This window comes from Gymnoscopelus braueri (assembly GCF_963280865.1).
Source record: "Gymnoscopelus braueri genome assembly, chromosome: 11".
NCBI lineage: Eukaryota > Metazoa > Chordata > Actinopteri > Myctophiformes > Myctophidae > Gymnoscopelus > Gymnoscopelus braueri.
In genome coordinates, this window is record NC_137613.1 from 55,574,053 (window position 1) to 55,601,212 (window position 27,160).

General features: G+C 40.6%; 1 protein-coding gene across 2 annotated transcripts; it reads right to left on the minus strand.

Moving 5' to 3' along the window:
* Positions 1-1,342: 1,342 nt before the first annotated feature.
* polr3gla (RNA polymerase III subunit GL a) lies at positions 1,343-17,355 on the minus strand. Of its 2 annotated transcripts, none has more exons than XM_080441453.1 (8): positions 17,230-17,355; positions 15,474-15,624; positions 13,140-13,269; positions 10,012-10,080; positions 9,644-9,700; positions 9,248-9,324; positions 5,633-5,758; positions 1,343-1,892 (listed from the first exon to the last, which is right to left on the minus strand). In XM_080441453.1, the coding sequence occupies exons 2-8, from the start codon at positions 15,594-15,596 to the stop codon at positions 1,803-1,805; spliced, it is 672 nt and encodes a 223-aa protein (XP_080297579.1). In that variant the 5' UTR covers positions 15,597-15,624; positions 17,230-17,355; the 3' UTR covers positions 1,343-1,802. The 2 variants fall into 2 exon arrangements, with proteins under 2 accessions (XP_080297579.1, XP_080297578.1); XM_080441452.1 differs by having other exon boundaries at positions 9,248-9,327.
* Between the last annotated feature and the right edge of the window lie 9,805 nt (positions 17,356-27,160).

Below are 27,160 nucleotides of genomic sequence, written 5' to 3' on the forward strand. Positions count from 1 at the left end.
GAATTTAGTAAAAAGAGAAATATAGATGTGATCCGAAAATCTTCAGCTACTTTTGTGCAGTTTTTGCCCCAAAATTTGTCAAGATGTGCTTGAATCTTAATAATAACAATTTTAATGAATTCCCTGGGTCCTAATTGTATGGAAACATGTGTTCATTTGTCCCTGTAGGTTGTTTATTTTAATAGTTATTCTGTTCTCCTTTTTTTTCCATTTTCGGATTTGGGTAGGATATGTGTAACAAAGGGTTAAAAATGAACCCCATGGGACATTTTTTCAGCCTGGTACCTGGCAGAATCTTAAAATACACCCTATGCGCGTGGACCCCCCTTTCCATCTAGACTAATCCCACACAAGTGTATATAATAGATGTATGTTCATTATTACTGGTGATTTATACTTATAGATAGAATACTGTAACGACTGAACCCTTGACCCGGAGGTAGAGATGTATTCCTCAGTCAGATGAATAGGCTTTATTCTCCAATAGAAACTTAATAGCATACCTGGGATAGTGTTGGACAAGTACTCAACCCCAGTACTTGAGTCAAAGTATCTAGATCTACAAGCTCACGCTTGTCACATGGTAATGCAGTGTGAGACAGTGTGCAACGACACTGTCACAGGATCATGTATAAAATAGGGGACTGATTTATATGGTCTGGTAACGCTAACCTCCTGGAGGACCAAAACCTGTGGCGATGGGGCTTTTGCTGCCCCAACCCTGCTCTCAAAACCCACTTTTTTTGTGAATGAAATGTTATTTTGTCCAATCAGTATAGTAGCAGAGTATGTTAATACAACTCACACAATTGGGGTGGTTGTATTTGGTCTCTCTGCTCTTCTACCGAGATATTTACATCCTGTGTCTAGGTTGAACACAACCTTTGACACAATCCTGGTTTGACACACATTTTTACTCCCCAGAGCAAGCAGGGTAGGTAAAAATGGCGCTTGTGCAGGAGACCCGGGTTCCAATCGGGGGTAGAACAGGAAAGTTGCATAGTGCAGTTTTGACACTATGTGACAATTCGTTTTAGGTATTGTAAATTAATGTTGAAATAAGTAGCAACCATCAGCATTTCAATCCAATAGAAATGTATTTATAAAGCACATTTAGAAACAACAAAACGTTGACCACAGTGTTGTAAAAAACAACAATAAAATAACAGTTTAAAAGACAAAAACGGACAATAAAAAAAAAAAAACATAGCAGCCTGGCTGTGTCTTTGATCCCAGCTGTTCCTGTTGTGTACAGCAGTTGTTCGCAAACTTTTTCATGTCAAAGACTGATCTGTCAGGGTCCCCCATAGAAGATTTGGGTTAAAATGCTTTTTTTTCTCTCCAAATAGCAGATTTACAAGCCGCCAGTATGCGCTACAAGTTCACAACACATTGCGATGTGAGCTTGCAGATCGGCTGTTTTCAAATAGCTGATGTATATGGTTAAAGTGGTTAAAATTTACCCCTGGGGCCCCCACTTTGAGAACAACTGCTGTATAGCATTGGTTCTCAAAGTGGGGTTCGGGGCCCCAGCAAAATCACAGCATCACAATCATTTTAACCACTTTATCCATTGTTGGCTATTAAAAAATAGCAGATCTACAAGCTTGTATATCTGCTATTTTTGAAGTTTTATTTAGAAAAATATAGAAAATGTTGGAAGATTTTAAATGTTTTTTTAAACATAAATCTTCTCTTCTGGGGGTCCCTGGCACAAAACCTTTTCAGATGGGGGTCCGCGGCCAAATCAATTTGGGGGTCCTTGACGTGAAAAAGTTTGAGAACTACTGGTGTATAGGACCTCAGGAGTAGGTGGCCTCATCCATATTGTCATCACTGTCTATGTCAAAGTCCTCTCCGTTGTCAAAGTACGACATGATGTAGTCTGTCTCCTGCAAAAACAGAACAGCAACAACAACTAATAAAACAGTGAGCACCAACGGAAGCAGTTATAAGGCTGGGAACCAAAGTTACACACATTTACACACAATAATTAATTTACTGCCTATTAAAAAGGTAGGATAGGTGATATTCCTTTGTTAAAATAATGCTAAATACAAATAGCTCTATATTGTGATAGTAATCATTGCTATAGTGTTTGTTCAGTAACAGGAGTCTCAATGTCTCTGCGATGACACAAAGAAAAGAGCAGACAAAATTGGAACTGGATCACAATAAAATTGAAGAAAAATGGGTACTCTCTCCTGATTGGTTGAAAATGTGCAACCCACCTGAAAATGTATTTTCTATTTATCAAAGAGCTGGAGAGACAGGGAGACCCCTGTTACTGAACAAACTCTCTATAGCATGATTACTATCACAATATAGAGCTATTTAACAATGTTACTGAACAAAGACTAGTAGGGGGTTTTCAACAGGTGGTCCGTGGGGATATTGCACGTGGTCCCTGATCATGCATTCAGTATTGTAGGAAAGTGAAGATTATTATTTTTTATTTTGGAGAAACTTAGTAACTTGGTATTTGAGGACAGAGGAATTAAAGACATCATCATCATTATCAGTGGTCCTTTGAGGAGGCCATATTCTTCAATTCCAAAAGTACTTCAATGCTTAGTAACTACAAAAGAGGATCAGCTCATTGCCATGTCCACAGACTATCAGACTCAGTCAAGATAGTCTGAACACAGTCCCTTGTGAAGTTCTGGATGAGTTGCCAAGGCAGAATTCCCAGAGCTTACAGTAAAAGCAAAATGTATTTGACCTTTGTGTAACTACATATCTCTGTGACAGTAGTATTTTCATGCTGGCATAGGCAACCTGAAGAATATGTACAGGGCAAGGTTCGAGCCAGAAAATGACATGAGACTCCACTATAGCCAAGAAGAGACAGACATGGACCACCTGTAATCATGTCATGGAGTTGAGAAACAGTTCACTCAATGACCTGGTGACCTAAGATGACACCTCAATGCAGTTGACAGCAGTTACTGGCAAGTAGGAGGTCAAGAACTTCCACAGAAAAGGGAGTTAGAATCTCAAGAAGGGGAAGTGTACAGTGTCGTTATTAGGACATGTGCCCATGTAATAGCATGTGTCTGCTCACTCATACATAAGTTACGAATCAGTATATCAGTTAACATGAGTTAGAAGGCTGGATAAAGTAAGAGAAATTCGCAAAAACACTCAAAAACGCTCTGCTAAACTATATTTCAGTCATTATTTAAGAACATGTGTCCATGGACAATTGGTTGAGAAACAGTCTTATAAAGGGTTATGCGTATTTTATTTCTCATAACTATAATCATACAGAGTTATAAGCTGATTATAATGCATTATAGACTTGGGATGCATAGCAAGTGTTACCAAAAACAGTCCCCACCCAACACAACGGTGGTCCCCGGGTTGATTCTTAGTCAGGGTGGTGGTCCCTGGCTCATAATAAGTTGAAAACCCCTGCTCTATAGCAATGATTACTATCACAATATAGTTCTTTAACCTTTTAACTGATAAAATGATAAAATATCACTTACCCTACGTTAAATGTATAATTATTTTGCTGCTACATGACACTGTGCTGCATTGATACCTAGTTAGCTTGCCGTTAAGACTAGAAGGGTTTCATATTACCGTTGCTGTCGGACAGATACCTTGTATCTCCATATTTAATTAATAATTGAATAATTTAAATGAATGCCCTACGTTCTCGTAGTGTTTTGCAGAAGTAGCTAAACTAGCCTACAAGCTCACAAGCTGATAACGATTGTGAGCTTGTAGATCAGCTATTTCCGCTACATCTGGAAAACTGTGAAAAGTTTTAATGTGAAAGTGGTGATGTGTCTTTGTGAGTTTTATAAATATTGAACCAATGAAAAGTAAGAGTTTGTGACTAAATAATATCAACATTGGATCCATTGGAACGCAGGGTTATTTTTTTTACATTTACTTAAAAGTAACCCTGGACATACAAGGTTTTGACCTGACATAATAAACAATGAACTGAACATATACAGTAGCTTATAGATGAACACAGAGAATAAAGTGGGTGTTTTGGGGGTTTAAGGTCAAGGGTGGCCAATTAGAGCTCAACTACAGGTATGTTGATCTCTAAAAGCATTTCAGCTTTAGTAGGTAGTACAGTCATCATCCGTATTTACATCTGGAAACTTCCGTCTAGGACAGGCTTCAGACGCGCCTCCTCAGAAGACTTGGCTCACATTTAAAATATTGATTTGATGCTCATATTAACCTTAGGAAGTATTACGTTGTTTCTTATTTTCACATGAATTCCATAGGGCTGGACCACACATGGACAAATGACATCAACAACTTGCGACGGGCATTGCCCCTATTGAGTGAAAGATTTTTAGTTATAGAGGACAATTATAATGTATAGAGGCATATTTGGCTTATTAGCCAGGGATCATTTTAAAGGCTCTGTTCCATTCTGGTCATATCAGGGTGCTGATATTGTGCATGTTGGCTCACTGGGAACACTCTGCTACCAGTGGTCACAAAGCTTGGGCCAGGGACCCTCATGGTTCCTTGAGGGGGTTCCAAATGGCCCCTTACGGGTGTGTAACTCTGAGAGTGTACACATGGAACCAAATGGACCCGTAAGGGTCCATTTGAGAGGGGGGCAGAAGAACTGTATATGCAGCAGTGTTCATTTTGACAGCAAATATTTATTTAGTTTTAGTCATAATCTTTTGAATAAAATCTTATTTTTGTCATCTGAAATGTTTTAGTTTTAGTCTAGCTTTAGTTGACTAAATATAAGATTTTAGACGACTAAATCTGCAGTTGATTTAGTCAACTAAAACGCATGTTGGTGTGCCGTGATGGCGTCGTAATGCCTGATACTTTTATACTGTGTGCCGAAAATAGCAGATCTACAAGCTCACAACTTGTCTTAGTTCTACTGGATCTCCTCTCCGCTAGTCCCTATACTTAGTCATCATTGCTGAGTTTTTATTTGGTTTTCGTCAGTGAAAAAAGGTAGTGGACGAACATCTTTTTGTCATAGTTTCAGTAAATTAACACTGATGGGCAGGCGGAGGTGTGAGCGATATCCTTCTCCTCTGCATCGAAATCCCGGGACCGGTGGGTTTATTTTTGGATCGTCCGTTCCCACCCGGCAGCAAAGTCAAAATGTCCCGCCCCCCCGTGGGATTAGCGTTGGCAGAACGCAAAGACGGGAGGAGGAGGAAGGTCAGGAGGTACGCTGGAATGTATTAGCAGCAGCAGCAGCTTTGTGAAACATTCAATCCGGGGACGCACGCATCTCTGTCATTTTTTTTATTTCTTTGGGCTATTCAAAAATAGCAGATCTACAAGCTCGAACATTTATAAAATATGTTGTTCCAGGGACCAAGGGATCAAATATTTGAGTTACAAATGTTCGCTTAAAAAAAAAAATCCAAAATTTGCACGATAAAAAAAAATAATGCAGATCTACAAGCTCATAGCGCGGCGCAATGAGCTTGTAGATCTGCTATTGTCGAATAGCCAAAGAAATCTAAAAGGACAGAGATGCGTTCCCAGATTGAATGGGTAAAAAAACAACAGGACAGCTTGACCTTCCTTTATGGTTTTGTATTGTGTGTGTGTGTGTGTGTGTGTGTGTGTGTGTGTGTGTGTGTGTGTGTGTGTGTGTGTGTGTGTGTACCATTACCTCCTCCAGCTCCTCTTCATCCAGCTCCTCCTCCTCGGCCTGCTCTTCTTCCTCGTTGGTTTTCTTCTTCTCCTCCTCGTCCTCGTCTGCAGAGTTGGCCGCCATCTCCTCCTTCTTCTCTAGAGTCTGTGTGGGGGCGGGGCAGGAAGTAGAGAGGACAGAGGCAGGAAGCAGTAAGCACAACGACGATTTGGTGTCATTTCAACCACTGGTTCTCAAAGTGGGGTCCAGCGACACCCCAAGGGTCCTTGAGCTAAATGATGACTAGTTAGGAACCAAATGGACCCTTACGGTTCTGTAACTCTGAGAGTGTACACATGGAACCAAATGGACCCTTACAGGTCTGTAACTTTGAGTGTACAAATGGAAACAAATGGACCCTTATATATAAATACACTTTTTGGCCAGAAAAGAAAATATTTCACCGGAATTAAAACCTGTTTTTGGTTACTCCACAGTGCCCTCTACAGATATGGTCAATGGAATTTTCCTATTGACCAGATTCTTCCTTCCGGTGAATTATTTCCTTTTCTGGCCAAAAAGTGTATTTTAGACGTGAGGTGGGGGCTCAGAGTGTTCCCACTTAGTAGAATAGGCTTTCAACTCCATTAAACCGTCTTTGTTTTGGTGAGTACCAAAAGTGTATTTTTTATTTTTACTACAGACGAGAGGCTGCGCTACCGCGGTGCGAGGGGAAAGAATGGAAAGTACCATAACGTTAAGGAGAACTCCTTCCAACGCTATGGACCAGACCTAGACAGGGATAACTTTGTAGCTCTTGTGTCCTCTGATAAGCGATTAACCCTTTCACACTCCATGGCTTTTCTCGAGTAGCCTAATGTTATGCAAAGCAGCCAGGTTGAGGCCATTGTTTAAGGTGTTAAAGACGGCTCGCCCATGACGGTGCGTTGTTGTGTTAATGATTGACGGCTCGCGGGCGGCTGACGGTGTGTGCTCGCGCGTGCATGTGGAGCACGCGCGAGCCCCCAGCCCCCATAGTGTCAGAACTAAGGGGTCGCCGACCCCCCTAGCACCCCCTTCAGCTCACCCCTGCTTACAGGTCTGTAACTCCTGAGAGTGTACACATGGAACCAAATGGACCCTTACAGGTCTGTAACTATGAGAGTGTACAAATGGAACCAAATGGACCCTTAACACATTGACTGCCTGAGTTTTTTATCCCCTTGCCAGCGTTTATTACCTTAAATAGACAATCGTTGAAAAGGCGTGGAAGCCACGTTGTGTACACAAGGTAAAACAAAGAGTGTCCGGGGGATGGGGGAGGGTCCCGTCTATCCACTGGAACAATAACATTTCTACCACGATAGGCCATTATGGAGCAATCGCCCGTTGAAAATGTCTGGTTTTCATTAACGTTTTCCTAACGTTGGAATGGCTGGAAGTGACGTTTTTTGGGATGACGTCAATCCATCTATTCCTTCTCTGAGTGTCGAGGGATCATTCCTAAGTTGTGTTAGAGCGCCCTCTTGTGGAATTTTTGATTGTTTTTGTTGAAAGAACGCATACTTGCGTTCTTGGCAGGTTTGATTGATTGATTGATTATTTTATTAGGCAAAAGATGTAAACGGCACAACTACATTTGTAATACTTTGTCTAAAAGGTCCGTCCAAAAAAGTCCTTGCGGCCTTGTTTCCATTGGGGTCCTTGGTATTCAATTCATAGACATAAATGAGGTAATGTGTTAAAGGTCTGTAACTCTGAGAGTGTACAAATGGAACCAAATGGACCCTTACAGGTCTGTAACTCTGAGAGTGTACAAACGGAACCAAATGGACCCTTACAAAACCCATAGTTTAAATACTTGGATATCGTGTTGTGCTATGGGGAATTTGTGACGGAGGTATGGAGGTTTTGCCCTTTCTAGTGATAGGTTGTGTTGTGTTTATGAATGGTCACCAAAGAGAGATTTTGTGTTCCTGGAAGTTTTTGCCTGCATTTCACTCACTTCACTGCTGACGGAATGAAGCTGGGCTGAATGCCATAAACAAAACTACATGAACTAAATATATGACATCCAGATGTCTGACCAACGTCTGTAGCCAATCACAGTAGCCAAAATAGTTTGGCTTGTCAAAACATCTTGGAAGCGCAGAACACACAAAATCAGCCCACCCAAGCTCTGAACATGGTAGTGTGTAGCAACCAAAAACATTTCTGTTCTGTTCTGCTGTTGTACGCATTAGGCTTTAGAGCAGTGGTTCTCAAACTTTTTCATGTCAAGGACCCCCACATTGACACTTATTGGCCCGCGGACTCCCCATCTGAAAATGTATGCCAAGAGAAGATTGTTACGGCTCTAGCAGTGATTTTCAACCATTTTAATTTCAAGGACCCCCAGTTTGACATGCATTAGGCTACGGACCCCCATTTAATGGCATTTCTATCTCTGGGACCCCAATTTAAATAGTAAATTCAATATTAATGTAACTCTTAGAGTGTACAAATGGAACCAAATGGACCCTAACGGGTCCATTTGGTTCCATTTGTACACACCCATAAGAGTCAATTTGGTTACTATTATCATTTGGCTGGGGACCCCCTGGAACTCGCTCAAGGACCCCTGGGGGTCCCCAGACCGCACTTTGAGAACCAATGCTTTAGAGGTCTGTAAATTCTGAGAGTCATGGGGGTCCACAGAGATTAAAGCTAAAACAAATCTCGCGACTGAAAATCGTTGTGACGCTAAGTCCCAATCTGCGATTTGTGAAACAGCATAAAAGGAGCCTCCCACGCTAGCTGTTTGTCCTAAACAATTAACACAACACAATATGTAGAATTACGAGGTTTAGGTATTATCATTCTAAACCTCAATCCTTGCTGTTCTGTTGAAGAACCAGTTGAAAAATCACAGATTGAGGCTCTAAACTTCGCCTTTATGAAATACCTGAGACCATAAGTAACCCTAATCCCTAATGATTAAGTAAACCCTAATCATTAGGGTTTATGGAGGATGCTTCTGAACATGCACTCTATTGCTAGTTCGACCAATTCAATGACTGAAATCGGTCGTGGCGACTGAGACATTTAATCCATGGGTCCGTGGCCTAATGCAAGAGTTCCCAAACTTTTAAGGCTGCGACCCCCCAAAATAATCATATTTGAACTGGGGACCCCCCACCCTGACAAGCACTTGGAATTGTAGGCATTACATTTAGTTTGACTCGGTTCCACAGATAAACATTGTGAAAATAGCTGACTTACAAGCACTGCGAGGCGGTGTGAACTTGTAGTTCGGCAATTTTCACAATGTTTACCTCTTTCTTACGAATGATTTGACAATTTGGCCAATTTGGTATTAAAAAGGTCTTCAAAGTCCTTACATTGTCACTTTAGAAATGTGCAGATACCCTGTATACACTTATACTGTATGTTGGTTTACTGCTGAGTGAGAAAACAATGTTGCACATTAAGCTAATCATCTGGGGACCCCCCAAAATCATCTGGGGACCCCCCCCCTGAGGAAGGAGATATATACTTCGGGAGAATATGCGCTGGGCGAGCAACTTCCATTAAAATGAGTGGGCAGGGATTTGCTGTGCTCTCTGCAGTTGTAATATAGCTCAAAGCATTCACACGATTATCAATGAAACCTACCTCCAGTTTGGAAAGAACCTCCTCTTTTGCCATGATGGATTTCTTCACTGCTTTGACTTGAGGTGGACACACTGGACCTGCTGAAATAAACAGACAATTACTAGGCTTAAATTGTAACTTTAGAAACGTGCAGGTACCCTGTATACATTAATACTGTACTGTGTGTTGGTTTGTTTACTGTTGAGTGAGAAAGCAATGTTGTACTTTAAACTAATAATCTGGGGACCCCCCAAAATAATTTGGGGACCTCCCTGGGGGTCCCAAGCCACAGTTTGAGAACCACTGGCGTAGAGGAGTCAGAATGTCAAAAGATTGACTGAAGATGTGTGTCTACGTACATCTCGCATTGTATTCAATTCAAATGACAACAAACTCTACAAACGTAGCAATTCTTACCTTTTCTCTGAGACTTTCTGACTTTGATACAAAGCTCTTTGGGCAACCGACTCCAGTCTGAAACAAACGCACGCACGCACGCACACGCACACACACACACACACACACACACACACACACACACACACACACACAGAGTACAGTTTCAAATCCATCAGTGGTCATCTAGTGCCCTCTGTTAGCAATTCAATATAAGTGAATAATAAAACAAGTTGTCATGCATTTCCTATGTTCAAAGAACAAATAACACACATCCTCCGTTGATTGCAGCTGTGAATAAAAATTGGAGCATTTAAAAGTGAGTTGCGAGGCCCGCACTTGTTTTTCATGCATTTCCTATGTGACGTGTTAAACTTGTCATTCCTCACCTGGGCTCCATTCGATGGTATTGTCCCTGGGCTCTCCGGTGTGGTATTTGTCAGAGTACCGAACCACATCTGAAAACATATAAATATCTATGTTAAGCAAGGGATAATCAACCGGTCATTATTGAGCAATAATGACACAAAGGGTGAATAAACCCAAACACAAAGGGTGATCTAAATCAGCGGGTCTCAAACTATTTTGGCTCATGTCAGTAGGTCGGAGAGGCTTATTGTCGGTATCAGCCGAGAACGCGGGAGTCTGTCCCCGTTACAATACACTAGACCCCTGGGAGATGGATTGCTGAGGTGGAGCGCCACACCTACTATCAGCTTTACCTACTTAGCTACCCCGACACAATGCACCATGACTCATGGTACCAACTTTTTCATCCACGACACCCCCGACTTACATTGTTACATTACAGCACCAGTACATTTATGTCAAATTATGCTACGTAAATATGTAAATCTTTCCCCCAAAGATACAGTATGTCACAGAGTAAAACTTGAGAGAATATCCATTTCCCTTAGGACAGATTGAAAATAACTTTATACTTTAAACCAGCATTCCCATTCTGGGGGGAACATTTGCCAAAAATTGCCGATGCGTTGTGAGCTTGTAAGTCGGCTATTTTTGGTGAAGAGATTTTGTGTACATTGAAAAAGAACGCACCAAGTACAGTGCAACTCACTCAACTCAAGTATAGAGAGGGTCTAAGTGGTTAAACAGATTTTGATCAATTTCAAGTATTCTGCGGCACCCCTGGACTGGCGTCATGGCACCCTAGGGTGCTACGGCACCCACTTTGAGATACCCTGATCAATAATGACCAGCTCCCCGTTGATTATCCTGCTTATTACATTACAAAATTCTTGAGTGTATTAGCTATAAATTGTTGTTTACATGGCTTGCCATGTGGGAAGAAATCAAGCAGCGCAGATTGATATGAGCCAGGTGCTCTAAGTCTTTAATTAGACAGCAGTCTGTTATTAAACCTGAGTTTACCCGATTCTACAAATGCCTTCTAAAACAGTAGTTCTCAAACTATTTTGTAATTCAAAAAATAAATTATATTCAAACACTTTCAAGGTTTTTCAAAAATTATCAAAAATAACAGATGTACAAGCTCGCAGCGCGGCACGAAGTGACGCACTGTGAGCTTGTACATCTGCTAATTTTTAATAGCCAACGCTAAAATCTAAAATGACATGGATGCTTTCCCGGTTTTAACACTTTACCTGCCAATCACGAGTATAACCGTTGATGAAAAATACACCCGTTTACTGCCATCAACGAGTATAACCGTCTTTTTTTTTTTCAATTTATCCACACAGAACCAGAGATATCACGATCCAAGATTTCTAGCTCCATTCACTCCTTGGTTAACTTATTACTTTAAAATCCTGTATCTCGGCTCCTGTGTAAAAAAAAATTAAACACTGGCACTGGGGGAAGTAAAATAAAAAAAACCCTCTGGCAGGGAATGTGTTAATGGGTTAAGTTCAGCAGTCCTTGTACAAAAATAACCCAAATAACCAATTCTGACCAATCAGAATCAAGCATTCAACCAAGCTGTGTAATAAGCATAGTTATAAATGCCTCAAAACAGCAGTAATAACTAAAATAGCTTAATGCACCAATCCATAAATTGTGTGTCTCTCCTGATAGTGAGAAGTAATTGCAGCAATATTTGAACTACAATAAAGGTGGTGGCACAGCTAGTGTCCAACTCATAACGGTACCTGGTTGTTTTAGAGTTTTTCTGATACCAGTATCCGATACTGTCTAAAATGCTGGTATCGGTATTGGCTAGTAGTATTCCGATACCATGTAATTTATCACATGAGATTTCATTTACAGTCATATTTTGAATTGATGTTGCACTACTGCTTTATATTCTTACTATACAATTTACATTATTTTACCAACTTGTAGCTGAACTTTAACTATTATTCAAGGATGTTTTATTTATTCCTAGATCAGTGGTTCTCAAACTTTTTAATTTCAAGGACCCCCATACTGTAACTCTGAGAGTGTAAAATGGAACCATTTGTACATTCTCCTCAGAGTTACAGACCTGTAAGGGTCCATTTGGAACCCCCCCAAGGAACCCTGAGGGTCCCTGGACCCCACTTTGAAAACCAACCACTGTCCTAGATTCTTTTTAATTACACAATGGTATCGGATCGGTACTCAGTATCGACCGATATGCAAGTTATGGGTATCGGTAAGGAGAAAATGGTATCAGTACATCTCTAGTTGGTTTCCAAACTTTTTTTTCCTTTTAGCCCCCCCTGCTTTTCTAAAATGTTAACCACTTAAGCTCGGGCATACTTCTGCTACAACGAATAGGAAAAATCTACAGTACCAAGCTCACAACCTGCCTGCATTGTATTTTTGAATAATAATGTAATGTAAATTAATGTTCACCTATAATGCCATGCCTGTGCTCAGGTAGCGCAGTGATAAAGTCCCTGCCCACCACCACAGAGGCTGTGGGTTCGAATCCACCGTGGTGCATCCGGCTTTGTCGGGGGTCTATGCGAACACAATTGGCCCGTGTTTTAGGGAGGGAAGCCGGGCGGGGAGCCTGATACTGGTCATTGCACATACTCCTACAGGCTCTAAATTAAAGATAATTAATAAATGACATGCCACTAAATAGCAAGGCCAGGTTGAAAGTGTTTTAAGTGTGTGTGTGTGTGTGTGTGTGTGTGTGTGTGTGTGTGTGTGTGTGTGTGTGTGTGTGTGTGTGTGTGTGTGTGTGTGTGTGTGTGTGTGTGTGTGTGTGTGTGTGTGTGTGTGTGTGTGTGTGTGCGCGCGTGCGCGTGTGTGTGTGTGTTGACTAAATAATAACTCCATTGGAACACAGGTTCTTTATTAAAAAAAATTCTCCATTTCCTATAAAGTAATGGTCAGATGTCCAGTACCTTTCCTGGGTGTAAAGGAAATAGGTTACATGTTCAGTACCTTTCCTGGGTGTAAAGGAAAGAGGTTACATGTTCAGTACCTTTCCTGGGTGTAAAGGAAAGAGGTTACATGTTCAGTACCTTTCCTGGGTGTAAAGGAAAGAGGTTACATGTTCAGTACCTTTCCTGGGTGTAAAGGAAAGAGGTTACATATTCAGTACCTTTCCTGGGTGCAGCTCTTCTGATGTAGAAGGGCAGGTTCTTGCAGGCAGCTCTCAGCTCCTGCTTCAAAGCCAGCATGTACTCGACCTCCTCTCCGGTCTGTAAGGGGACAGCCTGGGCTGTCATGGGCTGATGGACAAAACACACACACACACACACACACACACACACACACACACACACACACACACACACACACACACACACACACACACACACACACACACACACACACACACACACACACACACACACACACACACACACACACACACACACACACACACACACACACCTTTTAAAACCGTGTCCCAAACATAGTGTTGGAGAAGAAAAGGAGGGGGGGAAAAGATATAACGGTTACTTAGTTGTGTTTTAACACATTACCCACCAAAGACGCAGATCATCCGCGTTCTATTTCATTAGTGCACTTGCCCGCCAAGAACGCAGATCTGCGTTCTAATATCAAAAAATATATATTTTTTAAATTCCACAAGGGTAGCCCTAACACAGCTTTGGAATGATCGATCGTCACTCAGAGATGAAGTAGTCGGATGTGACGTCATTCCAAAAAAACAGGAAGCCATCCACCCTGACTATGGGATTTTTAGATTTTTGCATTGAAAACCACCCGTTTTCAGCAGGCCATAGCCCCAAAATGGCTGCTCGTGGGGCTGCTCGTGGTTGGAATGTTATTGTCCCAGTGGATACACGGATCCCTCCGCCTACCCACGGAGACTATTATTTTTGTTTGTTTTTTACACAACGTGGCTTCCACGGCGTTTCAACAATCGTCTATTTAAGGTAATTACGCTGGCAAGGGGATAGAAAACAATGTTTAATATCAAGGCGGGTAATGTGTTAAGAGAGCTGTCAACATATATTCCATATTCAAACACATATTCAAATATTAAACAGGAACAAATGTAAAAATTTTGATTTGAATTAGAGATGTCTGATGATATCAGCCCCCCTGATATAATCGGACGATATTAACCTAAACATTTAAAGGAGAATTCCGGACAAATTAAGTGTTATCTTTCATGTCTCGTTACTCACCTAGCGACGTAAAAAGTGGCGTTCTTTTTTTCCATATATTCCCCTGTCGTCATTTTTTAAACACCCTCCGTTGTTATAATGGGAGCGTGTGGCTTAGTGAAGTTTGTCTATTATAACCGACGCAATGTTATTTTTTTCTCTACTACGATTCATTGTAGAGTCTCATGATAGTCAAACATGCGCTGAAAATTCCTGCGAGCCTGCCGTTAACACATTGGGTGCCAGAGGTTTATTAAAATATTATACGTTGAGTGCCAGCATTTCTTCCATCCACTTGCGTTATACATTTCGTGCTGTGAGAAGCCCCGACGAGGAAGTGCATGTAAACAAAGCGTGCGTGCGAGACGGCGGAGGGTCCCGACTAACGCCTGGAACAATAATATTTCCAACGCGACCCTCCATTGCAGCGTGATCGCCGATCGAAAACGGCTCGTTTCCACCACATTAAAAAGAAATGGAGATATTAAGCTTTTAATCAAGGAGATAACATTGAAAACGCCGACCGGAAGGATTTTTTACATGGAGCCAGATCCAGCCTCTTCTTCTCAGAAACTCCTTGGGTGATGTCAAAGTTTCGTTTTAGCGCCCCACGTGGCCCACATGTATAAAAATAGAATTGGGTCAAAAACGGTCCGGACCGTTTTCGGCACTTCTCGTTTGGACCCTCAAAAACGGTCCGGACCGTTTTTGGCATTCAATGTGTTAATGGCGAACGATTTAACACTGGTTGCTTGTTTCCAGAATCTGGCAACACGAGTTGCCAGGTTCTGGAAAGAAACAAGCATCCAGTGTTAAATCGTTCGCCATTAACGGCAGGCTCGCAGGAATTTTCAGCGCATGTTTGACTATCATGAGACTCTACAATGAATCGTAGTAGAGAAAAAAATAACATTGCGTCGGTTATAATAGACAAACTTCACTAAGCCACGCGCTCCCATTATAACAACGGAGGGTGTTTAAAAAATGACGACAGGGGAATATATGGAAAAAAAGAACGCCACTTTTTACGTCGCTAGGTGAGTAACGAGACATGAAAGATAACACTTAATTTGTCCGGAATTCTCCTTTAATATTGCAAAATATCTGTATCGGTTTTTATTTATACATTTGAATTGTCCCTAAGAGTAAAACTTCCTTGTTGTCACATTCATGTCTGCTCTTGTATCTAAACCATTACCATCACCTATGCTTATTAAAATGAGGTTATAGAATGATACATGTAAGGATCATTAATTTGAGGTTTAGTACTTACAGGGAACAGGTTTAGTACTTACAGGGAACAGGGGTGTTGGTTTGATGGCAGTAGGAGGTAGAGCTTCTCCTCTCCCGATGCCCAGATCCTCCAGGTTAAAGGTCATGTTGGTTCTGCCACGCCCCCTGCCACCACGTCCAGCCATGATGATACGGATCAATGATTATGCAATACTGTAATGAAGAACAGAACATTGAATGATGATATTGTAATGGAGGAGTGTACATTACATAACATTGTGCAGAGGAATTGTTAACTCAATGATACTGTAATGAAGGAGTGCAATTTACATGATACTGAAATTAAGAATTCTAGTCAGTAAATAGTAAGTACGTTGGTTGGGAAGGATTATTGTCAGTATCATCAGACGTGGGAGACTTGTAACTCGCCGTTACAATGTGCTAGACCCCTGGGCGATGGATTGCTCCCAATACTTACAGCACGATTTGCCGCACCCAATACGTACTAGTCATTCACTGAGTCCGGGATCGAACCCATGACCATGGGATCCAAAGGCAAGAGCTCTACCGACTGAGCTCAGGTCACAAAAGGGTGATGCTTTCCATTACAAAAATGGCATTATCTTTTTGTGAAATGTAGAAGCTTTTTCTCAACATTAAACTGATGCAACATTGCAATACAACACAAGTTTGACCAGTTTACGTGTTATGAAACATTGTTTCTACATTCAATCCAAAAAACATCGAACACAACCCTCAATTATTAATGCTCATCTTGTAGTGTTTTCCTACAGTTTTACATTGAACAGTGGTGTGTAAACAAAGTACTTTCACTCAACTAGAAGTACTGTATATTTTGATGCCAATACTTTTGCACTTAAGTAAAACTTTGAATTACAGAACTATTAGTTGTGAATATTATCTAAATTGTGATATTTTTAAATTTATACAGTGGTGGAAAATAACTGTACATTTACTCAACTACTGTACTTAAGTACAATTTTGAGCGGAAAAAATCTTCTCTTTTGGAGGTCCTTGGCACATATTTTCAGATGGGGGTCCGGCGTGGGCCAATAAGTGTCCATGTGGGGGTCCTTGACATGAAAAGGTTTGAGAACCACTGATGTAAACACATCATGCGTTGTTGGCAGTGGTGGAAAGTAACTAAGTACATTTACTCAAGTACTGTACTTAAAGGGATACTTCACTCTCGGGCCGGGGACACATTTAAAAAAAATATTAAAAATAAATGAAAAAAGTTATGGAAAATTCATGGCCCCCTCACGCATTAGAGTGTCCTACTAATGCGTGAGGGGGCCATGAATTTTCCATAACTTTTTTCATTTATTTTTAATAATTTTTTTAAATGTGTCCCCCGGCGGGAAGTGAAGTATCCCTTTAAGTACATTTTTTAGGTATGTTTACTTTAATGGAGTATTTTACATTTTCAGTACTTTTACTTCTACTCCACTACATCTCAGAGGAAAATATTGTACTTTTACTCCACTACAATTATTTGAAAACTTTAGTTACTAGTTACTTTGCAGATATTAGTTATATTATAAAAATATGCGTTAACCACTTCAGCCCTATTTTTTGAAGCCCTATTTTTTGAAAATAGCCAATCTACAAGCGACGCGTTGTGAGCTTGTAGATCTGCTATTTTCAAACATTTTAGTACTTTTACTTTTGATGCCAATTTATTTATTTTTTTGTGGTATTGCTACTTACTTGAGTAAAATATGTGAGTAGCCTACTGGGGAAACTAAACTAAACAAGTACAGATCACTAAACAGCTAAAGTGTCACGTGTCCTTACCGTCTATGAAGGATGATAATCAATAACCTATAATATATACTATATCATCTATAATATCTAATAGATGAAGAACTGCGTGTGTTTATTCACAGACAGCGGATGTTTTCGCTGACTGATCCGTCCTCATCAGACATCCGACTGGAAACGTCATAATGCTTATGGTTCCGGCCACTAGGGCTGTGACCATTACAAAATGTAAGTTGACGATTAATAGTCAGTACAATTTTGAGGTACTTTTACTTAATTGTCTATACTTTTACTTCTACTCCACCACTACATCTCAGAGGCAAATATTGTACTTTTACTCCACTACAATTATTTGAAAACTTTAGCTTCTAATACTTTGCAGATATAAATTATTACATTATAAAACATACATTAACCACTTTAGCCCTATACCAAGGCTATTTTCAAACATTTTAGTACTTTTACTTTTGGTACTTTAAGTAAATGTTGATACCAATACTTTTGTACTTTTACTCAAGTACATTTTTAATTCCAGACTTTTACTTGTAACAGTACTTCTACATTGCAGTATTGATACTTTTACTTCAGTAAAACATTTGAGTACTTTTTCCACTACTGTTAATAGTCATAAAGTAATTACAATTAACGATTTAATTGTGTTTTTGGCGTTGAACATTGGAACATTAAGAATACAAATAAAAATTCTGTTTGCCTTTTGGGCTTCGTAATCAAACATTGATCAGGACAGATATGATAACTTAAAGGGTCTACACCATGAAAATCACTTTTTTCTTGGTTTTTTGTATTTTTTTGGGGTCCCCAGTGTCTCTTGTACCCAAAAAATTCAGTCATTCCTTCTCATTTCATGGATTTCCAGAATGGGCGTGTCTGAACAGGCGATCTCAGAATGGAAATGTTCATGATGTCACAAACATTTTTGATGGCAAACCCAATGTTAAATGAAAAGTGCCCGAATCGCTCCGAAACTTTTTCTACCCCCCCTAAGTGGGGGTCTACAAACAAATACTTCGGGCTCGGATTTTGGCTCCGCCCCCCGGAAGTGGGTGAAACAGGCACCTCAAACACTTGGTGGAATTGTTCAAAAATGTTCAAAGTGTTTTTTTTTCGATTTTGTATTTTTCTTAGATGCTTCTTTTTATGCAGAATCTTTCCATTTTTAGTTTTTTTTTAAATAATTTTTTAATAATTTTTAATAATAAAACAGACAGAATTGCTCAGTAGCCCCCCCCTGCCCAAGAGGACGTTTTGGTATTGCAGCTGAAAGTGCTGTATAAGCCAGAGACAATTGACTTGGGATGAGTATATCTGAGTGATGATTTAGGCTCAAACCTTTTGAAAAAGGTTTGAGGGACATACACCATATGATATTAAATATCAAATATATTTTTAAAATTCATGGTGTAGATCCTTTAAATATACAATTATGACGATTATAGCCAACCTACAAGCTCCCAACAACGCATCGCGACCAATCAAATTCTTTATATATAAGATACACATATTTTCTGTATGGATATCTAATTTGGAAGATGCTTAAACTGTTAATCCATTATTCTTATGCATTACAGTTCAATAAAGTTGTAAATAATATCCAATAAGAGAGAATATCTGACAACAACCAAACAACATTGCCATGAATCAAACATTGTTTTATTGTTCTGAAGTGTATTGTACACATAAATACGTTTTGTTAGAAAATTTAAATGACAAAACAGAACATCAATTTAAGATAGAGTTCACATGTTCTCTTTTTGTCCACTAGAGGACAGTGTTTGTTGTAAAATCTGAGTTTGGTTACAGTAGTAGCTATAGTGCATTATTGTTGTCTAAAATGTACAGAAAATTTAGTTAAAGGTAGAGTAAGTGATATTTATTTGGTTAAAACAAAATGTTTCTGTTAATAGGTTAAAGCTCTATATTGTGATTGATTGATTGATTGAAACTTTTATTAGGCAAAAAGAATGTAAAACATCACAATTACATTTATAATACTTTTGTCTAAAAGGTCCGTCCAAAAAAGTCCTTGCGGGCTTGTTTCCGTTGAGGTCCTTGGTATTCATTTCATAGACATACACATAGTGATAGTATTCATTGTTATAGTGTTTGTTCAGTAACAGTGTTAAATAGCTCTATATTGTGATAGTAATCATTGCTATAGAGTGTTTGTTCAGTAACAGTGTTAAATAGCTCTATATTGTGATAGTAATCATTGCTATAGAGTGTTTGTTCAGTAACAGTGTTAAATAGCTTTATATCGTGATAGTAATCATGCTATAGAGTGTTTGTTCAGTAACAGTGTTAAATAGCTCTATATTGTGATAGTAATCATTGCTATAGAGTGTTTGTCCAGTAACAGAGTTAAATAGGTTATTGTGATAGTAATCATATGCTATTGCAAATCGTTGCTGTCCGGGATGAACCAGCTAACTCAATTTTTCCGCTTTTGCATTTTTTTCCCATAAATCAGTGCTATTGAACATTACGGCGTAATATACGTCTGTGTGTTGGTAAAAAAAAATATTGAACCAATTAATGAAAAGTATTAAAAAGTGCTTCTGACAAAACCAGCTAACTCCATTGGATCCTCAAACTTTCTGCTAAACCAGCGACGTCCACCAAAGGGGGGTGGAGTTAGCTGGTTTAACTGACTCCAGGCTCCACCCCCTTTTGACCTCCAACCTCATTGTGAGCTTGGAGGTCCATTCAGCTGTTCTTATCAATGATGAACAAAACCTCCTAACTCCATTTTTGTTTTGTTTTTTTCATTTCCTGAAAAATGAACATTTTGGAGTTAGCTGGTTCCTGCCGGACAGCAGAGAAATATTGTCCCCCAGTGTCTATACCTGCCCCCCCACCCCACTCTATTTTAGCTCTACGCCAAAATTCTGGTGTAGAGGTGGCATCCCCATTTAGGGCATGTCATTATAGGCGAAAGAAAGTTTTTTAGTTAAACTAGAGGATCTACAAGCTCAAAATATGTCGCATTACTGCTTTTGCGTGACTAAGTATAAAATAGGGCAGGGGTCTTCATCAGGGGGTCCGGGCGGGATCTCTAGAGGGTCCTCAGAGTTACTACATTGTGGCCCACCACATTTTTGTGTGCTGGGAACGTTTTTCAAACTAATTAAAATGTTTAAAAATACACGTTAACATGAATCCAACATATTAGCAAAAACAAGGTGCTGAACAAACAAACAAAACATATTTAACATTTTTAAAAACATTTAAACATTTTGAAAATAGCTACAAGCTAACAACGCATCCCAATGAAACGTGCTGTGAGCTTGTAGATCTTCTATTTTCACTACTTTTCTGCAACACTCTTGTATGATGAAGTAGGGCATTAAATTATAAAGAAATATAAAAAGTTGAAGTATGGAGATATAAGGTTTCTGCCTGACATCAACGATATATACATTTATTAATGTACTGTAAGTGTACAAAAGCAATCTATCTCCAGTAGTGTAGATACATATAAACAGCCAATGCACTGTGGAAAATGAGGACTATACAATTTATACCTGATAAATAAATACATTTTAAACTGTTGGCAAGTTTGCATTTGTCAGATGCACAATAAATGTGCTTCCAGGTTCAGGTTGTGTGATTTTGTCTTAAGTCCTCTCCTATAGAAGATATCTGTATTTTCTTTCTTTATCATTCAATTTATGTAATTTCTAAGTTTCTTACACTCACTGAGCCAATGCTCATCCTTAGAATTCCTACATTGGTTAAATAACAATTTCTTGACTTAATGGCCATTAAAATATATCATTAATCCATGGTTCTTTTCTAACTTTAATATCCCAACTACTTTAACGGGGGCAAGTGATATGACCTTATATGGGGCTGTGGGCACCTCGTCATATGAAACATCACACAAAACCCCCTTTAAGTGTGCTCACCTGCTGAACAAACCTCACTTCAACACAAACTATTGTTGCAGAGAACTAGAGTGATAATTCAAAGTCTGACCTCACAGAGAGAAAATGGAAATTACTAATGAAATGGACGGTTTCGTTGACGTTCCAGAGCTCCACAAATCGCCAAAAACCACGACACCCACCTCAAGAGCCAAACGGGGGCCCTCAAACCGGGTCGAACCCTTGGAGAAAGTAGAAGTCTATAAGATAGACTATGACCGCCTGCTGTCCGAGAACGAGGCCCTGAAGGAGAGCAACGCCAAGCTCACCCAGATCATTCTGAAGAACAGCGAACTAGAAGAGGAGAAAGAGGAGCTGATGGCACAAAAGCAGTGTTTGACCCAGGAGTTGAGCTTGGCGAGCAACAACACAGATGAAATGGACCTCTGGACGAACAGCAAACAAGAGAAGATACCGGAGCTGGAGCAGCAGCGCTTAGCCAGGCCGGGACATGGCGCCGAAGAACCAGACATCTGCAAGAACTGCAAACAGGAGCTGGCTACAGAAAATAAGTCTTTGGCTGCGGAGCAAAGCTTATCTTCCTCGTTCAGCTTCGCTCCAGGCAGCAGCACGGATGAAGCAAACATCTTGAAGAAGAACAGACAACTGGAAGAAGAGAAGCACGACCTGTTTGCCCACTTGTTTTCCTATTTTCTAGTGTTCCTGTTTGCCCTCAACGTTTCGTTTATTTGCTTGTATCCCGACCAGGCCATTCAATTCATAGAGGATGTTATGGCCATCACAATGACCAAGTTCCAGGAGGTGAAAGATTACCTCTTACATATCTTGGAATAAAAAACGAATAATGGAAGCTGCGAGAACCACCAATGTCCTGGAAAGGTGCATGCAAACCTATCTGTCTTGGAGAAAATGTGAAACTCAAAGACACTCGATAAATAAAGAGCTCTTTGGAGATGATTCAGAAGAGCTCTTTGTCAGTTTCTTACAGCACTGGTTCTCAACGTCGGGTCTGTGGACCACCCAGAGGTCCAAATGGACCCTTACTGGTCTGTAACTCTGAGAGTGTACAAATGGAACCACATGGACTCTTACTGGTCTGTAACTCTGAGAGTGTACAAATAGAATCAAATGGAATGAGAGCACGGTCAAAAACGAAATAACAAAAACTAAAGTGAAATAAAATAACAAAAACTAAATTAAACAACTGTAAGAATCCAAACAGCTGCTCAAAATGTTACTTGCACAGTGTACATAGACAAGTGAAATAGACACGTGATTTTGCACAGTTGACACTGCTGCTAAATATATCATAACTGTATTAACAGGTTTATCATACCTGCCGTTCTACCTGTACTTTAACTTTATTTATGTTATGTATCATTTTTATTTCTTACTTCATTATCTCCAGTGTTATTACTTTTGTATTAGTATGTTTTATTTTATTATTATTATTATTATTATATTATAATTTGGTTGTGAAAGCACAGTCTTTGTAGAACAGGTCCCACCAACATTTTGCTGCTTATACCTGTATGTAAATGACAAATAAATCCCTCTTGAATCTCTTAGCCACAGAGAGACAGACAGACAGACAGACAGAGTGCCCAGAGAATGACACCTCCATGAATTCAACCTTACTGTGTTCTTATTCAATAAATAATTGATTTTGATCTGATCTGATCGGCTGACACCAGAGCACATCCAGGGGCTGGCAACGGAACAATGTGACAGGACTGTTCAAATGAAGGAGGTGCTGACAGAGATGACCGATGTTCCGATGTTCTCACAGCTGTCAAGACTGTTATTAAAAAGTCACAAATGGACTTAGCAGCAAACTGTATCACCGATGAAGTCATCAAGGAACTCGCTGGAGAGGTCATTGCAGAGTTGAGGCACTACAGACAATGAACAACAAGGCATGATCCTTCACCAGCAAAACAGTCCTTGATGAAGAAGATGGTCAAACTAAGGCTGCAAGTTCCAGACACTCATTGCTTACCGGTCCTATGGTGTTCCCGAGAAGATGGTGCAGATGACAGTGGCAAACTATAGTCGGACTCGAGCCACGGTTCTGACCCACGACGGTAAGACTGCAGATTTCGAGATACTGGCGGGCATCGTACAGGGTGATACCCTGGCCCCTTCCTGATTATTGTTGCGATGGGCCATGCCCTAAGACTTGCAATCAGTAGCAGGGAGGAGACAGGGAGGTTTCACACTGGTCCCAAGGAAGTGAGTATTTCCCACCATGATCACCAACCTCGACTATGGTCTGGTCTCTGACACAGCTGAGAAAAGAAGCGAACTAAGTATAAATAGAGTGCAGGAAGTTCAGCCTCAAGCTCAATGCCAAGAAAACAAAAGTAATGGCATTTAACACGGAGGACAGAACCATTTCTACTGCCAGCTCGAGGTAATCGAGTACTTCAAATATCCGTGCCTCGACTGCCGTCGACAGAACAGGATCTGAATGTCCAGGGGGCACTTGCCTGGAATGCCTTGTTTGAGGATGAGGAGAGTGTGTAAATCTGACATGGGAGATGGCAGCTCCTCATGGCTACAGTAGAATCCGTACTGCTGTACCGAAACAGTGCAGCAGCATGGCCATGGATGGCGTCTAGACAAGAACGCTATTAATGGCACTGCTCACTGGTCTTTTTGGCCTGTAGGCATCTTCCATTTCAGGAGCCAGAGAACTTGTTGCATGGCTGCCAGGGTCTTCCCGAAGATTACCCTGTAGAAGAGTGTACAATTGGATCCAAATAGGTGTGCCCCAGACATTAGATAATATGTAATGGTTTGGCTACTGTGAGACTGAGATTGAATGGTAGCATTGAAACACAGGGATGCAGGGACACAAAACCAGCGGTGAGGATTCTGCACCAAGATGGAGGGGCAGGAAGGAAGCAAAGGAACATCAAAGGAATGGGGCGATCACTAGAGCGTTTTTAAAGCGTTCTTTAAAACATGCATAGATAAGTAAGGATGTCGGAGTGGCTTATTGCTGGCATTAGCCAAGAACGAGGGTGTCTATCCCCTTTTCAATGTGCAACGTTTTCTCAACTTTTCAGTGCTAGGAGCGGGATCACATCCGTTCCTTCCTGTTTTGATCGGTAGATGAGTTAGGAACTGTGGGATGCAAATGCGGATGAAGGTTTGGGCTTCGACTCGAGACTCAACGTCTGCTTGAATCCATCCATTATTTGATCATTTTCTGATCACCTGGTTACGCACGCAGGTCCACTCTACAGGTGCACCACACTGTTCTGCCCGGTGTGCTGTTCTGGCAAGGCGTTTTTGAGGCATCTGCAACTGTAACTTGTTTTAGTGTGTTCACCTCTAGACTGCATCTGCTAACCAGAAGAAGTTTAGGAAACTAAGTGCTTTGTCATCCGGATGGTTGACCTCCTTATCCGAACCCTTCATGAAGGCCTCAGGGCTGTAACCTGTCCTCCCTATTCAAAGATCTTTTTTGTTTGTTTTTGATTTGTGGCCGGGTGTTGTCTTTTTTTTTTTTATTATGGGGGAGTTTACACATAATTTTCTTTTAGATAGAGAAATGGGAAATGTATGGTAGAGAAAGAGGGGAGACAAGCCTTACACGACAGGGGTTGGATTCAAACCTGTGTTCCTCACGACCCACAAGATTGTAATGATGCAGTGCATTAACATACAGGTTTACAAAATAAGGGTTGTGGCCCTCAGGGTGTAGCGGTGAGGGCGTTTGTGTAGGAAAGGAAAATAAAAAACAATTATACAAATATTTACAAATTCAAAAATATGAATAAGTAAATGTTCCAAAATAGCCAATCTATAAGCTCATGCAATATGAGCTTGTTCTGCACTGGCCACGGACTCCCATTACATACTTATTTTTTTATCTCGGCCCCCATACCTGTACGGATCCATTTGGACCCCTGGTAGTCCCCGGACCCGACGTTTAGAAACACAGTATCTTACAATAAATGCACCTAATCTCTGTATGTATGTATGTCTGTAATCCACATATCTCGAGAACTGTTCAACCGCCCGACTTCAAATTCGCCACACGTCACAGACAACCCGAGGGAGTGCAGTGCCCAGCGTCGAGTCGGCCGGATAGGAGGTTGTCCAGAACCGCCAGGGAAGGCTCTGGCTGTGGCCCAAATGAGCCAATTGATTGCCATGGCAACCCCAGCCTAGGCTTGTTTTGGCAAATTTCACACACCTGTCAAATTCCCCACACCTGCTATTTGATTACTTAGTCAGTCCACTTTCCACAGTCAGTTTGCACTCTTCAGACATTCTCCACAGACGTTTACCACTGCACAAGGACTTTCCATAACTGCCCAAATATGGCCATATACTGATAACATCAGGAATCTCCATATATCGGCATAAAAGGGATAAGAACAGACATATATAGAGATTTCCATGTATGGGCATTGTGGTAGCAATATTTATAGACTGTCAAATGTATGTATTATTGTGTATTTGTCTGCCTCCCATTCAATCTCTGTCAATGCTAGTCTGCCACTTTCCACACCAATGTACTCGACTACAGCTGTCCATCTTAACAGGTGACATCCCCCACAGACTGCTACACCTATAGTGCATATGTGCCATCTATGGAAGACTTCTGTTACTATTTGTGTGTCCTTTATCTTTAGCACATCCTTATAAGGGCATTTAGAATAGCATCTCTGGTAGAGTGGACACTATAAGAACGGTCTGAGAATGAGTTTGGTGCTCATGAGGGCTTCTGTCCCATAGGCCAGGGCCCAAGGTCTGGCCATGGAGGCCAGAGCTCTGTTGCTGTGAATGCTGTTGCTCTGCTGAATCTTCCTAATAAAAAATGGTCAACATTTCTCCCTGACTGGATATTCATATTTTCCATTATAGCATGAAAGGGACAAGACAGACAGACAGATACAGAGATCTCCATATATGGGCACAAAAGGGACACAGACAGACAGACAGACAGACCGTTAAAACGGGTGCTATGCCAGCGGGTATAACAGGCATTACATTGCAAAACAGGACAAATAATGGCAACGCCACATTAACACACCTGCATCAGACTCAACAGGATTCTAGAGCTTTCAATGAATATTTTTTCACTTGCTTTTAGCATGCCCCTCTAAATTAGGTTACTGTTATTTTCCTGAACCGTTTACTTTACAAAGTTTACAGTCATTCAAAGACAGTGTTTATTCATCCGTTTGCCTCCCATTTCGGTAAAAGAAGGCAATACGTGACGTGTGTTGACCGTTCCTTCTCTACTCTACATAACTTTGCAGCAGCAGCTCAGGAAGCCCAAAATCCTTAACCTAACTAATAGTAAGGCGGAAATTTGATACCATAGTGCACTTGGTGATACAAGCGTGACATTTGGCACAGATGTCCTTCATATGACCCTAATTGATAATCAACCTCTGGCCACGCAAAAATCCTAAGATTTCAAGATGGCCACCACCAGTTTTCAAAATGGCTGCAACTGGACCAACATTTTGGACTATATCACTTTGCTGGGGCTGTAAATCTTTGATTTCCCCCTTATTTTAATATAGGAGAATATGTTCTGAAGGTATTTCTACCAAGTAAGATAAAAAAATATATATTAGGTTCCAATATGGCGGCATATTTTCCAATATGGCTGCCGATAAATTGCATAAATGTACATTCACATGAGCTTGTAGCACATGTATTTGTATTAATTACCATACACAGATTTGGTAGCTTTTTAATGACCTAGGGCAACAGACTTTTCAATATGTTCACCAATAAATACAAAAACTTATATATATATAGGGATATTTTCTCAAACAGGTGCTGACCTTTTTCTCTTTCCGTGGAAGGACAAAACTGTATGGCATCTTCTGAACGCATGAAAGAAGCAAAGACCTGATGACTTTGATCCAATAGCTGATGCATTTTCATGAAGGGGGATCCATCTGAGGTCCAGCTTTTTCAAGCCAAGTCTTTGTGTCTGGGTAGCTCAGTCGGTAGAGCTTTCACCTTCGGATCACATGGTCAGGATCAGTGTATGAGTAGGTACGGTGAGTGTGGCGCTCCACCTC